Source organism: Coloeus monedula (assembly GCF_965178545.1).
Source record: "Coloeus monedula genome assembly, chromosome: 2".
NCBI classification, from domain to species: Eukaryota; Metazoa; Chordata; class Aves; order Passeriformes; family Corvidae; genus Coloeus; species Coloeus monedula.
Genome location: NC_138782.1, coordinates 83576338 through 83594576, shown reverse-complemented (window position 1 = coordinate 83594576; position 18239 = coordinate 83576338). Strand labels below are relative to the sequence as shown.

Below are 18239 nucleotides of genomic sequence, written 5' to 3'. Positions count from 1 at the left end.
GCTGCAAGTTACATCACCAGTTTCATGTCCATTCTGTACCAAACATACTTCCTCAACACAAAACAATACAGCTGATCTAAGGAAGATTTCTCTGCCTCTGAAGAATGACCTGAGATTTTAATGCACCTTCTTCTCCTCTCCTCATCTTAAACTGACCCACCCACTATTGCTAGTAAATAAAGTTTTCAGTTAAACACTCAGATTTAAGTTTATTCATACACAGCAAAAGTTCCACCTGCATATTAAAAACAAACAGATTAGAAGTAAATGTTTTATTCTTCCAACTAAATTCCAGTACTACAAGGGCAGTAAAACAATGATACACTGAAAAATTGCAGCAATAAACATTTGTTAAAGACTGATAGAATAAATAAAAACTACAAAAATGAGAAATCATATAAACCCATTCTTAACCCCCAAAAAAGTCATGGAATACAGAAATGCCCTCCTTCACTATTTCACAGGCAGTACTGTGGGCTATTTGCTTAAAATTGTCCTGGGATTACATTCTAATTTAACTGTGATTACAGCTTTGTTGTAGTGCACAGTTATGAAAACCACACTAACTTCAGTCAGAAGTGTCATTCTACATTTTTATTTACACAACCAGTGAAGGGCAACTTCTAGAACACCAGCTTTAATCCTTTACTTTTTCAAACTTATTAACATAAGAAGCCAAATCGTAATGATACAGCAAATGAGGCCACTGGTATTATTACAGGTAGCAAAGGTCCACATCCAGGTGGTACTGACATCAGGGAGCACTCCAAAACCAGTTGCTGCATAAGAGTGGTTGCCACTGACAAAAGCTTGAAATAACCTGTGTTCACAGGGGGGAAAAATATGGCATTGCTGCAAGTCTTTACTGGGATAGCTTGCAACAATAAAACAGGGTGTATAGGGCAGCCCACATATGCAGAAGTGTGATTCATGAAACATCTGGAAAGAGAAAAAAAAAGAGTTAGTGACGGAGGTAACAAATGTCAGCTCTATGCAAACCTGCTATGGTAGTATCAGAACTGGTTTAAAAATGAAAACCCCAGCATGCTGTGGGAAAACAGTTCTAGATGTTTTAAACACAAGCTGCGTTTTCTCTCACACGTTCCTTTCAACCTCAGTATTCCGTATCATCTATTTCGAGTATTTTACCTTGGGGTCTAGCAGCTTAACAGCAAACAATGGCCATTTAAATTATTGAACACTTGGTAATTCAATGCTACTACAGGGATCAGAAGAAATAGATACTCACAGCTGGCAGGCTGTTCTCCATATCGTCGCATGATCTGATCATGCGTGAACTTCACAAATGCGTCATATTGTTCTGCAAGGATGAAGCATTACAAGTGTGAGTATTAAGTTTAACTCAAGCTGAAAAATACTCAGGGCTAATTTTTATACACAGAAATCATCCAAGTTAAACACACCCCCAACTAGCAGTAGTTTTAAGTAACGTTATACAGTTCATAGCTGCCGCTTCTTTTTTTTCCTCCAGAACAATCCAGCAAATGTCCCCTTAATTAAAAGACTTTCCCTTACAAACTTCTGTGAATGAGGAAGATAGCAATAAACTCGAAGAGAATTATGCTGCACATAACAAAGACCTCAATATACCTCACACCTGCTGAGTATCACACACTGTATTTTGAACAAATGAAGTGTGCCCAATTTACAGATCCATAATGAAGGCAGAGTAGTTAAGGAAAACATGGCATAGAGGCCAGTGCTAGGGTTGGAAACATAATCTGTCTGCTCCTATCACTACCAGATGTAACAAAATTAATATAATGAAATGGAAACACAAGGTACAGGAAAGGGATTTGCTACAGAGTTAGAAAATCTTTTTGATGACCACCGAAAAATCAAAAGCAAACAAGAAACTAAAAGGATGAAATGCTAAGTGACTAACTTTTGAGTAATTCCAATCACAAAAGTAGCTACTATGGGAGACATACAGTTGACTGTGGACTGCATGAAAACAGTTACTGTGTCATTTGAAATGAAATTTTGATATGAAACATACTTGGCTTTGAACTAAGCACTGTTATTTCCCAGAAAGGTTACTCTTTCTATACACACATACATACAAATACATTCACAATATTTTATTCAGTTTTAATACTGCACTCATCAGCAGGATATCACCTTTCAGAATTAGGAAATTGAACAAGGAGAGTAATATCTACCAGATGCCGCTCCTCTCCATTCCCCTTCCTCCCTTGTGGAAAAATACATGTGCAGCAATGTGGGGTGTTCTGAGAAAAGGGCAAGGTCAAAGAAGGCAATCTTCAACCAAAAATGCAGTTAGATTTGTAGTGGTTCCTAGTCCCACAGGTTTGCCCCAATAAAGTCCCCATCCTCTTGCAGGGATGAGCTTCACCTTTGAAGTAAACAGGGTATCAGTAATCAGCAAGTAGTGCAGCAGCAGCAGCCCAAAGTACGGAGCGGACCCAAAGATCTGAGGACATTCATCCCTGACCAAGGGGGAGTGGGATCATGGCAGCCAGCTCCCCTCTGCCCACAAGCACAACCTGTTTCACTGCAGTTCTGACCAGCGGCTTTTCAGCAGCCATGCAAGGACTTCAGCCAAACAACAAAAAACCACAAAGAGCAGACTGAAGGATCTAGTGCCCTGAAACCATTTCAAAAAATAACAGCAACTGGAACTTTTCCTAAAAGTATGTATTAGAGGCCAAAACTGAACTTGCAAATGTTCTTTTTTAAAGGTGGTAGTCAGCATACACAGCTGCTTTGTAACATCATCCTTGTTAGAACTATGGCTTGGCAAATTTTTAAAAAATCCAGTTACTAAAAAGTCCCTTTCTTGTGACATTCAGATTCAGAAGTTAAGCAATCCAAAGGTAGGAGCAGCCTATAGTGAACTACTTGAAAATTTATAAGTGAACACTGCACAAATATTTACATCACTGTATCATATATAACATCCTAACAAAATATTTTAAGTCAGGTGACTAAATGACATGAACACAAATACAATTACAATACTATAAAAGGCTGTTTTTCACAGATTCTTTAAAACCTTTCAAGCTAGTGTTTCGCTAAGGCGCTTCCAAAACCCAGTTTGTGCTAACACAGCAGTTTCAGGTAGCAGAGGCAGAAAGAGAAATCAGGGCATTACAGTAATCTGAGTTTTCCATTTACCCCACATTTATTCTGCATGTAAAGCAACTTTGCTCGCAAAGAACATGGAAGAAGGAAAGAATAGGCAGTATCTGGCTAACTACCTACATGACAATTCTGATTCAGAAAATATCCAAGATGCGAACATTAAGTCATTTGAAAGAAGCTATTCAATTGAGATTTATTATGGAATTTCCAGTTACATTTCCTTTGACTCCACTTTCATAAGAAAGAGTATCACCTTACTGCACAAAGTTTAGAAAGGGATATAACCATTCTGTCAGCACACAATCATAACTGGCCTTCTACGTGAGGAATTTCTAAATTCTTTTGTCAGTCTCTCTTTCTAAATTCCCATATAATGTTGAAAATGTATTACTAGCTTAATATATGTGATGCAGTAACATGATCTTCCTAATTGCTCTTTTGGTGAGAACCATGGCAAGAACAAGTAAACCTAAAAATCATCTCACTAAACCACAACTCCCCAGATAGAATTCAATCCCCTCCCTTTCCCAAAAACAAACCCAACAGTGCTCCCTTTGGGACTGAAAGACAGTGCACATGTAAGGAACTTGACAGAGGGGCTTCTTGTTTGTAGCTTGTACTCCAAAAGTGTCTGGAACAAATGTAAATCTATCTGGTCTTCAAATGGTTATGATGCCTACTAAATGAAATGCCATTTAAGAAAATACTAGAAATGACCCAATTCCTAATACACATAAATTAGGAGAAAAAAGTTTTATGGAGTCCTAATTAATCAGGCTGAAGCAGATTAAAAAGAAAAACACTGAAATGGAACACCAGGCCCAAAGCAGCAGAAGTATTCATGGCTCTAGTTATAGTTTTAAATAGATGTAGATTTAAGAGGGACATACAACTATAGGAATTTCTTACACAGAAATGGCAGACCAGCAAGTGCAGAACATGAACAGAATCTCGGCTGCAGAGACAATACTATCACAAGCAACCCACAAGCCTGGTGATTTTCCACATGTGCGTGCCTGTAAAGGTTTTATTCCCACACCTGAAGAGACCTGCCAACTTTAATTCTAATGTGTTTGCAGGAGGGAAGCAGAACAGCAGTAGGTACTCAAAACCAATGCTGCAGAACAGTGTGCTCAGATTTTTATTATCATCACACTAAACATTAAATTAGACTCCAAATAGTATTGTGAAAGCACCTAACTCTGAATGCACAAGAATTTAGGTGCTCAAATGCTAACAAGAGGCTTAGAAGTAAAAGACCTCAAAAACTGAAGAAAGGTCATATTTACAATGCTGACATTAGCATGATCCTTATGGAAAGATAAGTTGGCATCAGGTGCCAAGAATTTCAGCTGAACTGTGAAATACAAGAATTCAGCATGGAGCATCAGAAAAGCAGTTGAACTGACTCTCAAGCAGATACCAAACACTGCTGGCACCAGTGTAATGGTAAGTACTGGGAGAGAAAGGGAAATCTTAGCTACTGTCATCTTGCCAGATTCCAGAAAAAGGAAGTCAGTTCCCAAGCAGGAAAAAACAAAACAAAACAAAAAAACAGTCCTTCAAAAAGACCTCTAAAGGCAGTCTTTCTGGAAGGAGAAAAAGAAAAAAATAAGAAAAAGAAAGAAAAAAAGAGGAAACTACCAATTCAGACACAATAGCAAGAGAAAGTTCTAACTGAAATAAAACCACTGTCTGCACTGACTAGTAACAGCTAGGAGTCATAGTTTCTATCCAAAGCAGCACAGAAGGAAAAAACCTATTAAAGGGCATAAACATCATTTTTTTCTGTCATGTATGCAACCCCATTCCTTCATCAGACTAGGTCAGAAAAAAACATACGCTGTAACAAAAATACGAGAAGTTTTAGGCTTTCAAACTCACTCTGACATATTATTCTGAACTGTAAGATACCTGCAAGTTTTGTGGTCAAAATTTCTTCATACTCTTCACGGATTTTCTCTTCACGTTCTTTCAGCAAACGTTCACAGATCATTCCAACTTGTCTGAGAGTAAACAGGGGCTGTTCTTTTTTCAATGGTGATGATGCTGCAGATGAAGTACCTAAGATTAAATATTTGGGCATACCAATTTACAATTACAAATAGATCAGAACCAGTTTTTTATAATCAGTTTTTTCACACCTTCCACATTAAAGGAACTTTACAAAACATTTGAAGAAGACTTTCTCTGCTGTTTGATCCTCCTAATCACTATTGAAGCAGAACTGGATGCTCAAAAGGAAGACATCTGCAATGGACAACAAGTACAGCTATCAACCCCCCAAGAGTGTTACACAAACAATGCAAACACCATTTACATGGCAGTGTCCATGCACAAATTTAAGCTTCTATTTTATATAAAAATTACAGTACAGTATTACAGTGTATTGGTGCAAAGACAGATGCTTTTGCAAAAGCCTATTACAGTATCAGCGACAGAGCAGACAGGATGGTCTCCTGAAAACGATGCCAGCTTTCTGTCCTACCAATTCTTAAAATGAAAAGCTACCATCTTCCAGACCAATGCTATTACTGCCAAAAAAGTAACCAAGGGGGAAAACTATTTACTCAAAGGGAATCTGACAAAATAACAGAATATAGCAGAATTACACACAATTTATGGCCAAAAAAACAACAGTAACTGGTGAGAAAGTGCCATAAAACACCAAGTAACTAGAAGAAAATGTTTACACAAGCAGAGTCTAAGAAAACATATGAAAATTACACAGAATTATCAGGGTACCTGGCAAAGCTGGTCCAGTATGGAGAAATGCATGTGGCTGTGCATCAGTAGAACAACAAGGATCTGTCTGCTGGAAGCTATTTTCTAAATGTCTTCTCTTCTGCATGCGTTTGTACTCCTGTTTTATGTTGTACAGAATTTGTTCTAAAAAAAAAAAAAAAGAAAAAACCCCTAAAAGAATCATCTTTACATTTCACCATTTTGCTTGATTTCCACTCAAACATCAAATGCTGTAGATAAATAACAGATGATAAAAGATACACAGACTCTTAAAAAATGACCTGCAAAACCCACAATGTTTTACCTAAGACATAAAACAATTAAACTATTTAAAAGAAAGGTAACCCAGACTGTTTTCACCAGGAGAGCGCTAGCAAAAGTGCTCTTAGTTAAGGTCAAGTATTGGCACCAGAGTACTTGCTAACAATAAAAACCCAGCATCCTAAAATTTAGGAATACACATAGATAAAAACTTGGCTGTAAAACTTATACTGGTATTAATTATCTTCGCTTCATTTATTTAATCTGCAATTTAATCTTTCACCCACACACAGCATTTATCACTCATGCAGTTAACAGTAACAAGAGACTCTAGAATAAAACATCCACATGAATTACCATTCCTCTCTGTAGGTTGAGTGGCCTACAGGCAGCACACTGAAGAGGAAAACACAATTTAGGCAATATGCATTAAGTGCCTACTGCTTAAAATATCAAAGAACTGGAAGCTGACAAAATACTAAAGCTTTCCAGAACATTTCTGACAGCATCAAATTAATCCAAATAAATACAGTGGATGGATCAACAGTCTTTTTTAAAGCAGTATGGCAATATGTAGTGCAGCTTTTGATTGCAATGAATAAAGTACAGCAAATTATTTTAATAATCTCATCTCCACTGTAAAATCATAAAGGAAGAACTAATCCTTGCAACAGAACTACCAATCCTGTGTGCATTCTCCCTGAAATTCCACATACCAAATGGCTCTCAGGTGCATCAGTGGCCTAACTCCATATGCTCTGGCAATGTAAAATATTCAAGAAAAAAAAAAGTAATTTTCCATTTTTTACATGAGACCTTCCCATAAAGAAATTTCCGAAGATACTCATCCTTTATGAAACTCTTACTTTTAATGCTCAGAGGCATTTAAAAAAAAAAAAAAAAATCACCTGCAGGATTGGCTTCCACTTAGACTGCTGGACTTTTTACCAAAGACAGCTTTCCAAAACTCAGGTACATACAAATCCATGGGATCATGTCAGAGTTGCAAAGGACTCCACTCAGAACCTTCCTGTTTCTGGTTCTCATTTTGCCAATACAATACCATGAAAACGTAAACCAACTTTCATGTTTGTAAACAGTAGGTTACTGAAGTTCCATACCTGAACATTTTCTAGTAAGGAACTATGTGATGCAGGTAACTTCAGCTACCACCTTCTTCAGTCAGTGGCTGAAGCCTCTGCTAGACCAAGTGGAAGCAAACCCTTAACAATTCTCACTCAGTTCAGATGTTTAAATACTGTCATGGTTCAATTCCATGAGTCAATCTACAGATTTCCAGTTTATGAAAAGAGAGAAAACCGTTTCTAGTCAACAGGAGGTCAGCAAAGGAGCTTCTTCGATTTTGTCCATTGATTAAGGACTTAATACCTTTCCAGTCCCATGCCTGCAGTTGTACAATTTTTAACTCTCTACTGGGATGTCAGAAATATGGTTCAAAGAAGCAGCAAATGCAGAAGATGTAATAAAAAAGCACAGCAGGTAAATTAAGAGAAGGAACCACCCAGAAAGTGGTGGGGGGTTGGGGGAGGGGGGGAAGGAAGTACTCAGAGGGGATGGAAGATTCATACTTTCTGCAGGACAAGATGCACTCCAGTATGGTACAAAAGTACATAAATCATGTTAAACCAAGATGCAGTCAGGCTTCCAAAATTAAACAGAATCCCATGTAGAGTTTGTCATGTGCACACACACATCAGTCACAGAACAGCCTAACAATATTTATCTTCAATGGCATTATGATGGTAGAACAATACTTCTTCTCAAAATCAAGTGCTGTTCTGGCTGCAGTGATACTGCATAATTCTGAATGGGAACCAAATTAGCTCAAAGGATCACATCTGTCCTAAAGCACGTTCACACTATGAAAAACATGACTGCACATATTCACACGGCATTTGTATTAACAGAAGAACATAACAGACCATGATCATCCTTCACTGTGACTACTCTGTCCTGGCCATACTTTCCGAACTCCATGTGAACTGCAAAAACGTCAGCTAAATTTCAGGTGTAACAACTTGGATAAAACTATTTTCTACAGTTCTTTCTTTTATCTTTTTGCAGAAACATTCTCAAACCCCATTAACCACCAAAAGCATTAAGGACAAAAAAAGTAAACAGACTCTGGTCAAATGATAAAACTGCAAGAGTTAAATCAACAATCATATGCCATGTTTCCTCCAGTCCTAACAACCCCTGGAAATTAAACAAGCAATAATTTAGAAGAAATGTTAAAATACCAGCCAGAATAGAAGGAGCAAAAGCAACGGGGGCTTGTGTGTGGAAAACAGGGAAAGGAGGGAGAGAAATCAGGCGTGGACTTTGGGAAAACAGTAACTAGAATAGAAAATTAAGATTTGTGCACCAAAGATACATGATTCTATTCCAAATTATACTGAATTATGGACAAGGAAGTCTCAATATCACAGCAATTTAACCTACATCTAATTTGGCAACACTTTTTAAACTGCCACCTTCAAATCTTGCTGCCAAAATCACAAATCTCAAGAAGCACTACTGACAGATATTGGGAGATCCCCATCCTAACAAAATCAGTTTGACAGTTTGCATTACTGTGACTTCCGCTAAAGGTACAGAACTAAGCAAAGTGGGCTAAAGGAAGAGACTATTTAAACATGACACTACCTACATTGCAAACAGCAACCAGAAGAAAAAAGCCTGAAATGTTAAGCACTGACTAAACACTTGATAAGCATGTCCACAACCTGGTTTGGTAAATGGTATTCCTCTATTCGGAGTAACTTAGAAGATTTAAGGCACTATTGATTGCCTCAGCACAGAGGACTGGACTATAAGCTGTACTCAGTACCTTGCTGATAGCAGGCACAGAGACTGAAAATGACTCATCTCGTACTTCTCGATTTCCACCAGTTATAAAATAGAGATTAACAGTCAAGAAACACAAGTTTAACATACCACCAAACTTTCAATGACTTCTCATATGAACGATCAGACCAGGAAGGCTTCAATTAAAGCAGGCACATTTTTGTATCAGCAAAGACTAAGTAGATATTAACTTACAGTACCATAAAATCTTAAGACTTAAAACAAAACTACTTCACTGTGAAGTGAAATGTAAGCCTGTGAATACTTATGACTCATTCTAAATGAAAATCTCAATGCCAAATTAAAATAATCTAGTACAGTGAGAAAAACTGCTTAAATGCACCAAGTTACTTCCACCACTTACAGTTCTGTTTCGTAATTCCACAAAAATACTTTCAGAGCATCTCAGCACTTGCAGGAAGCCATGAAATATTAAGGTAGTGCAAACCAGACAACTGCTGAACACCACCTATATGGCAGACATCTAACTGTAAAGACTTTTAAAACTCTGACCCAGTTAAACAAAGCTTACAATTGGTAGATCCAACCTAGTATTGCTTCCACAATACCTTCCTGCTTTTTCAAGTTCAGTTTTTTAACTTCTCTTGCTTCCAATTAGTTCTGACTATTCTCTCTGCAGTGCACAACTGAATTAAAGCATGCACTGAACTGGTGTCAAACACAGGACAGTTTTTTTATGTGCTCCTCAGTGTGGAGGTCCAAATTGTCCTTTAAAACGATGACATGCACTTTAATTAAAAAATATTTTATATATAAAAACTCACTCATTAAACAAAATTTAGTCTGTGAGTTTCTCTAAGACTATAAAAATTTAAGTGAGAACTTGAATCACATGTATTACAACTTATTACATATTTTAAATAAAAGCTTTCATCCACCTTGAACATATGCTGAAGTTCAAATCAGATATTGTACATCAGACAACGATTTGATCTGAGACGACAAAAGAAATATATTTAATATGATGAAACACAACATCACTGTGGCCTATCCTCAATTTCACTGTGCTCAGTGCTTCCTACTGGTTAGAGATACCTCTGAAGGCACAGAGCTATTTAACAGGAAATACCAAGCAGAGGTGCTAAAAGTGAAAATCAGACTTGCTTAATCTGGTGTAGCAGCAAGAAAAAGCTACACTGCTAACACACCAAAATGAATCAGTACTTCATAAATGGCATTTCAAATTCAACATGACTACGAATCTCTACCAGCTACACAAGAGTCTGTATTATGACCCCTTCTCTTTCAGGTTCAAGGCTAAGATAAAGAATGACAAGCAAAAACTGCTATTGTCTCATTATAACCACCAAAGGCATCAGGGATTCAGTCAAATATACCTGAATATAATGAAATGCACGGATACTCTTTTTTTTTTTTTTTATCCAGAGCTGTGTACTGAGAGCATAAAGTTCAGTACATAGGCTCATTAAAGTTTGCATTCAAGTCTTTCAGAACTTGAGATGCTGTTTGGAGAAGGAAGATTTCCAGATGAAGAGAGGATGAGATATGAACATGGCAAATCAGAGTTCGAGTTTGATAGTGAAATATGATTGTCACACTAATGGATTACAAAGCCAAATATTCATTTCCAAGGATGATGTAGTCTTCCTACTTCCTTTAATTCATGATAAGAAGTTAATCTTTTGCAAAATTCTGCCATCTAATTGCGTCATCCTGACCTGTAATTACCTAGAAATTATGTACAAAGGAAACAGCAGTTCAATTTAAAAAGGTTACAAGACAAACAATTATTTTCTCCATTTTAATAACTGCTTATCAACTATGAAGGTGCTGATTGTTTCACCTGGAGGATTTTCTTCTTTGGGTTTGATTTTTAAACTATCAATCTCTCATCACAGTTCCTGGCTTCTCTCACTTAGCTAAAGGAAAATTCAGCAAAACACACAGGAAGGTGACTCAATGTGCTGAAATCAGACTAGCAGTCTTCCTGGCCCGAAATGGAACCTTCAGCTCAGGTTTCAGTTTGCAATGTCACCATTCAACATATGCATTCAAACTTGAACCATGCCTGAGATTTGTTCTAAGTAATCAATTAGATACTATCCTGATGTCAATGGCATACATCTTCAGAGATTTCAGTTCTGTTAAAGCAAAACTGCTCCACTATCCTAGCTCAAACTAACATACAATTATTTCCACTAGGCCTTCACCCTTATTCAACACTGATGTTGAATGATGTTACCATACTCCTACTTTTGGTCTCCCCACCCGACTACTGACAAACAACGTTAATTTTAAGATGCCAGTTTCCCCTAAAGGCAGCACTACAGCACAGCAATGGGTAAAGGTATTCCTCAGGGGGTTTTTTCTACTTAACTAGAGAACCCTGGCAGAGGCATAAATTGAAACAACTCTTACCCTCTTGCTTTGGTCTCAGATATCAACCACTCCACTTACACTTTTTAATCAGGCATGTTAAACGTTAGTCAAACAAGGTATACTCTTGGAAACCATGCTCCCCCTCAGAGGAGCATGCTCTAAGCCCAAGAAAAAACACTGAGAATGGGTACATGCTGACACCTCACAGCCACTGGCTATAGCTACAGCACAGACAGAAGCAGCTTGCCATGGACTGGGGCACAGAGCAGGCCACCTCATGAGACCCAATTACTCCAGGTTCCAGGCTGACAAAAGTTCTGGTTCTCCCACAGGCTGGATGCTCACATACGTATTAGCTAATTCTACAAATGTGTTATTTCAGGCAGTCCCAGTTCTCCTGATCAAGGGACTGAGGAATGAAAAATCAATCAAGCAATGCAAAATGTATTAGGCACAGCAATTAGATCTTTCCCTTCACATAAAAAATTGTCACATTGCATTTATCAGACTTGCCATTAAAACAGAAAAAAACTTTTTCAACATTTTATGACATCTACAACCAAGGGTATTCAACACTTACAGACACCACAGGCATCTATACAGAATTTCTCATATAAATTAAATTATGAAGTCCAGATGCAGCTATTATGTGACTTCTTTTAAGGGGTGGGAATGTTTTGTTTTGTAAAATCCTAATGATTTCTGCAAAACTGGAGCACAATGAGAAACCTGGCATCTCACCAAGATAATTTAGCAATAAATACACATGTGGATAAGCTAACAAAACAGAAATTATGGAGAAAGAGATGCAGCACTACTAATATGTCACATTCCAAAGCCATTGGATCTGTTCATTTAAAAGCCAAACCTATGCTTGGCCATTGCCTGACCAAGTTTCAGACAGAAGTAGTTAGGTTTGCTCAAGAGGGCAACTCAAAGGTCATAGGAGGACAGCCCACAGGGAAAACCAACAGTTCTTTCTATACAAAAAGGCCAAAGACATTTTCTTGCATTAACTTTGAAAAACTGTGTCAATTAGATAAATCTTTTTCCAGACTCTTCTGTAAAAGAAAAAGGACCTATTAAAGGCAAATTTATCTATCTTCTGTTTTGTAAAGAGTCCCTCATAAGAGGCCTGTTCTCAACAGCTCCACCCACTAGGGTTTTTGGCTTGCAGCATTAGTTAGTTGCTGGGGAAGTGTTGAGGCAGATGAATATTTCAGATGGAGAAAAATTGCATGTCCTAAACTCTGTGGATTTTTAAGTGATTTCATTAACTGTTTTTAAATGCAACATTCTTTTTGATTGCATAAAGTTCTTACAAGTTAACCTCTGATTTTGGATGGAGTGTGAAAAAAAGCTACTGATCTCAGTTTGTCTTCAGAGTTTCTATGTACCAGGACTTAGGAGATTTAAATCCCTAAGATCAACATTATTTCTCCCTTCTGTCCTCCCATCTCTTTCAACCATTATTTCCCACCGTAGCTTCAATCTCAGAAAGATTCAGACATGCAGGCTTTCAATAACTCACCTGCCTTTGAATTTAAAAAATTTAAGTGTAGTTTTTTCTTTTTTTTTCCCCCACTTGCAAACAACCTGTCTGTCATCAGGGTAAAAACTGCAAACAATGATTCCAAAACATCCAGTGGAGAACAGAGAAATAATATTGCCACTGCCTTCTCCTTTCACCCTTGAATTCATTTAACAGCTTTGAAACAGAAAAGCACCTTTTGGACTTCAGAAGAAACCCAACAAGTGTATGCATAACACACAGGCAGCATCCAGACCCAGGTGCAGTTATTCTGGTTACATAGAACAGTCTCATTTATAGGTAGAACTTACGTGAAACTAAAACTCATCTGTAGTTATTTAAGCAGTAGAAATATTTTTAAGAAGAGCCACTGTTTCAAAACTAAACCAGTTTTACACCAGGCAGGCATGTTCTGCACTGCTTACAGTGAACACAGTTTTAAAAACATCATTCTACATGCAAATAATGCTATTCAAAAATTAGCAAACATATTCATGAGTATGCTCAAGCCAGTAAGCACAATTCCATAGAAAGTAGACTGTAAAAGCCACAATTACAGTTTGGCTGCCAAATTCACCAAGAAACTGGAAGTGACCTAACAGCTGTTCAAATAACCACAAAATATTAGAACACTCTTGTGAGAGATAAATTTCATCTTGAATAAGCCTACCCTCTCTCAAACAGACGTTGGTTATTTGTCTATGACCACTCCATACAGACAGCTGTTTTCTCATCTGACTACCACTCTGTATTCTCAAGTTCTCAGCACACCCCTCAATCAATTGGTATTCTGCTTCCAGATAATTCATTTCTGAAATGATGAATGATGTGATAAGAAGTCCTGGTGCTGATATGGTCTCCACCATGTGAAGTTAAACACTACCAGAGTATCAGGCAGAAGAAAAATGTTTAAGCATGAACTTAAAATCAAGTCTAAGCACCAGGTCCTTTATATCCAGAGCTCTGATTTCACATGACAATTAATTTTCATTACACAGAATTCAGACAGATGTTTCTTAAGCACTGGAAATCTAAGCATTACAGTAACAGGCTGAGAAAAGCCTAAGTCAAATCAACTGACTTCTGGCTATTGTTAATAAATTTCCCCACACAAAAACTAACACAAAATGGTGACTCAGATGGGAACACTTTTTAAACTGAACTGGAATTCTTTTCACACACAGAGCAAGATTCATCTGACCCTAATTGAGACATCTGCATCAGAAATAGTCACGTAAACTCATTTTAGAGTCAATGGAAAGCAAGATATGTTTCTGCAGCACACTAGGCCCCAACCTAAGTCAGAGCTCTAGAATAAACCACCTGATTCTTCTAAGTGACTACCAGAAAAACTGCAAACTATTAGGTCAGATGTACATTTACAAAATTAGATCAATCACACACAATCCTTCAACAGACCCCTATAAAACGATGAGCTCTACTTTGCTCAGTTGAGGGTCGAAATTAAATACACACCATGTCATAATACCCCCAAATTCAATTTAAAGTAAAAGCTACGCAAACTGATTAACAGATGCATTTATAGAGCACAGTATAAAGATTTTCTTTCTGTAACAGAAACCACAGAGGGAGCTTTTAAGCAAAAGCCATGTAAATGTGCACAACTTATAAATGCTTCAAGTTTTCCTTAGGAGCATTCAAGTGCTGTAAGAGACATTTTGATTTACTGTGCTTCACTCTTCATTATACAAATTTTTAATACATAAAATACATCCTTGTCTGTACAGAAACCACCTTTTCACATGGATTGCCACCTGCACCTCTGGTTTTCTCAGGCGATAAAGAGGCCTGTGTTTGCTCAATTTCAGTAACATTTTGGTTTTTAAGCCCTTCAGAATGGTTAGGGTAGGAGCTTAGGTATTACCTCAAATACTGCTGTAGATTGTCTCTGCTCAAAATTTTAATGATTTGTCTCCTTTCAGCAATACATATTTACTGACCAGACAATATCTGTATTAAAAATTCATAACCTAAGCTCTCCAAATCCCAAAGAAAGAAACCAAAAGGAATCACTGCAAAGAAGCAACACTTATCCTTTAAAAGAATCAATTTAATTCTGATTTTAAATATCTATTTCAAAGTACATGTAATGCCTCACTGTACCAGGGAGTGCCATCCATCACAACTCTCATCCCAGACCGCTGACTCATTCAAGATCCTTTCCTAGAGGTTCAAAAAAATATCAAGGCACTGATGCCAAATTTAACTCTGTATGCCCTCTGTATTTCCTCCATATCAATTTTTTATTACTTGATTAAAACCTGTTAAAAATGTATTCTATTGTGCAGTTTTCCAAATTAAGAATATTGAAACAAGGCACTGTCCTACGTGGAGATGGCAATTTGAACATTCAAACTTAGTGCTTGGTAACCTGGAGCCAACTTTTGTTACAAAAGGGAGTACCAAACACAACAGCGGAAGGAATTCTGCTGCAACAACTGCAGAGGGCTTTTTTTTTCCTGCACACAAAGGACACGGATACATCCATACCTCGGCGCTACAGCCGCTCATGGCCGCGAGCTGCACCGCCCCTGAGTGCATTGCTCGAAACTGCCCACTGGACTAAGCATGGCACGGGCCAATCAATCCTGCGTGCCCAGCCAAGACTCGTTCCTTTCTTCTCTCCCTACTCGCTGCTAAAAAGAACTCGGTTGATTTTTGACAACCATTACACAAGCAGACCTCGAGCTTTTAGGGCCGCCGGTTGACTCATCTCTCGCACCTTAAGAATGTAAAAGGGTTTCGTTCTTGCCCCGCGTCTCCCAGACGAGGAGACCGCCCGATTCCATTTTATCTGCCCTGAAGGCAACTCTCACCCTTGTACACAACCGCTTTACGCTCGGTTTTCCTACAGAACTTTTAAGGATACCACAAAATGGGTTAGCCGGGACGATGGCCCGCATTAAGAGGCTGGGAAGTGGGATTACCCCTTTGTTTTATCCGCTTTTGCCTTTTCCCACTGGCGTTTTGCGGGTGATGGATGACAGACCAGCCTCCCCGCCCTACCCCCCTCGCCCTCCCCTGATGTCTGAGCGACGGGAGGAGGTGCCGTCGCCTCGACCCACCGATAATGACTGCGAGGAAGGAATCGACTGGGGCCCCGCCGACTCCCCCACTCCCGACCCCAGCCCCACCTCGGTCACACCCCCGTCCCCTGCCGCCCCAGCGTTTCCGCAGCCTGACTCGCCCCTGCGGCTCCCCTTGCCACATCCAGGCACCCGTGGAACAGGAGGAAAAAAAAAAGCCGGCCTCCTCCTTTCCTAGGATCGAACTTCCCCCAAACAGCACCCCCATCCCCCCCTTCCGCCGCTCGGGTCCCTTTCCCCAGTCTCACCCCCCCGCCTTCACCGACCCCTTTCCTATGGCCACCCGCCCGCATCGGCTCAACCCGCCCCCCCTTCTTCCTCCCCGTTCCTCCTCCTCCTCCTCCCCCTCCTCTCCTGCTGCAAACGGCCATTTCTATTGTGTCTCTCGGTGCCAAGCCGAGCAGGGATCGCCCCGGCCGCTGCCAGTCGCACAGCCCAGCAGAAAATGGCTGGAGGGGGACGCCAGACCCACCCAACCCTCCCCTCTTCTTCCTCCTCCCCGCTTCCCGACCGCGTTCCCGGCCCCCTCCCCGCTGAAGTGCCCCCGGGGAGAGGGGGCTGCCGGGCACAGGGGGTGTCGCGTCTCTCACCTGTGGTGAGCCGGGACGACACCTCTCCGAAGGGCGAGGGCTCCATGCGCAGGTATTTCTGCGGGGAGGAGGCAGCGGCGGCGAAGGAGGAGGAGGCGGCTGAGGCCGGGGCTGACAATGGCGCACATCGCCTTCGCTTCGGGGACGCCGGGCTCAGCAGCGGGTCGAAATCCAGAGTCCTTTTCAAAGTGGCGCCGCAAGCCATGGCGCGGAGCGGCCAAGGGGGCTCCGAGTGAGGGGCAGCGGTGGAGGCAGCAGCAGCCGGCCCTGCCCAGAGGCGTCTTCCCCGCTGTCTGGAGCGGGATGGGGGGGAGGGAAGGGAAAGGAGGGGGCGGCTGCGTCAGGGCCGCCTCCGCCGCCTCCCCGCCGGCCTCTCTCTAGGGAGCGGCCCCGGCAGCGGCAGCAGCAGCCCCGGCTCAGTCCGGCTGGATCTCCGCTCTCCCCGCCCGCTCCGCCCTGCCTGGCCGGGACAAATTCCGCCCGCGGCCGGTGGCGGGGCGCGAGCAGTGCCGAGGGGCGCGGTGCCGGTCCCAGGTGCGCGGTGCGGGGCGGCCGATGCGGGGCGATGGCGATGGCGGGGCCCGGGCGGCGGCGATGGCGGCGGCGATGGCGCTCCCGGCCGTAACCCCCGCACCAGCAATATGGCGTCAACAACAACGCCGCCGGTTCAAACGCCAACCCCCCCCCGCCGCGGAGGCTCACGGGACTCGTGGTTTCCCTGCCTCGGCTCCCGCCGCTCAAAGGCAGATGGCCACTGTGGAGCTAGGACTACGACTCCCGGCGTGCACCGCGCCGGCAGGGCAGGCTTCCGGGTTCTGGTTTAAATCCCCCCTGGGAGGGTGCGGGTTGGGGTGTGGATGGAGGACGCGGCGGGACCCTGAGAAAGGGTCGGCGGGCTCCCTTTGGGGCGCGGGGACACAATGGGGGCGACAGTCCCGCCCGGCCTCCTGTTGCCGCAGGTGTCGAGCGGGTCTGGCGGCGGATGTACGTCCGCGTGGCGCTTGTCTGCATGTGAAATCGGGGGCAAAGTGCATTTAGTGGCCTCCATGGTGAGGGCAGAGAAGGGAGCGTGCGGGAGTCCGAGGTGACAGCTAGGGACGCGCATGGAAAGGCCTCACGATCTCGAGAGCTGTCTCACGGCGTAGCTGAGTGGTTTCCTTGCAGTTGCATAAAGCACATTCTTGCTTAAGGAGAGTGGTGAGGGAAGAGGTTCAAAGAACTATAAAGCTGCTGCTGGGAAGAGCACAGCTCTTTCCTGTGCAGCTTCCTGATTTAAACAAACTGTGTTACAGGTCACCACAGTGGGAAAGCTAACAGAGGTTGATAACCCCCAAAATATATGTAACTTTCAGGTTTTCTGTATCTAATACTGTTAATTTAAGCATGAACACAGAAACAGGTTTTCTTTGAAAGAGAACAATGGTGAATATGCCCTCATAAAGTTTTAACACTGGTGTTTTTTGATTGTGTTCTGAAGTATAAGCTAGGCTTTCTCTAAGGGCATAAAAATGCCCCACAAACCTTTCCATCCTTTTGAAGCAGGATTTGCTGTACATGTTTGGTGTGTGGCACATACTGTTAATTATGCCACAGGGACACCCACCCAGTCAGTCAGTCTAAACACCAATCTGATTGTGCTAGCACTGTGGT

The 18239-nt window shown here is 41.3% G+C and overlaps 1 protein-coding gene across 2 annotated transcripts; it reads right to left on the bottom strand.

Moving 5' to 3' along the window:
- Nucleotides 1–242: 242 nt before the first annotated feature.
- AKIRIN2 (akirin 2) lies at nucleotides 243–17255 on the bottom strand. Of its 2 annotated transcripts, none has more exons than XM_082302816.1 (5): nucleotides 16590–17255; nucleotides 5872–6015; nucleotides 5041–5190; nucleotides 1250–1321; nucleotides 243–939 (listed from the first exon to the last, which is right to left on the bottom strand). In XM_082302816.1, the coding sequence occupies exons 1-5, from the start codon at nucleotides 16792–16794 to the stop codon at nucleotides 929–931; spliced, it is 582 nt and encodes a 193-aa protein (XP_082158942.1). In that variant the 5' UTR covers nucleotides 16795–17255; the 3' UTR covers nucleotides 243–928. The 2 variants fall into 2 exon arrangements, with proteins under 2 accessions (XP_082158942.1, XP_082158943.1); XM_082302817.1 differs by having other exon boundaries at nucleotides 5041–5175.
- Between the last annotated feature and the right edge of the window lie 984 nt (nucleotides 17256–18239).

Bases quoted from the DNA above. Each gene is read 5' to 3' on its own strand.
- AKIRIN2 (XM_082302816.1), bottom strand. From the start codon at position 16,794: ATGGCTTGCGGCGCCACTTTGAAAAGGACTCTGGATTTCGACCCGCTG. The intron at 5,191-5,871 runs GTACCCTGATAA...ATTTAATCTTAG, and splicing joins TACTGGACCAGCTTTGCCAG to GTACTTCATCTGCAGCATCA. The intron at 1,322-5,040 runs GTATCTTACAGT...TCATCCTTGCAG, and splicing joins TTTGACCACAAAACTTGCAG to AACAATATGACGCATTTGTG.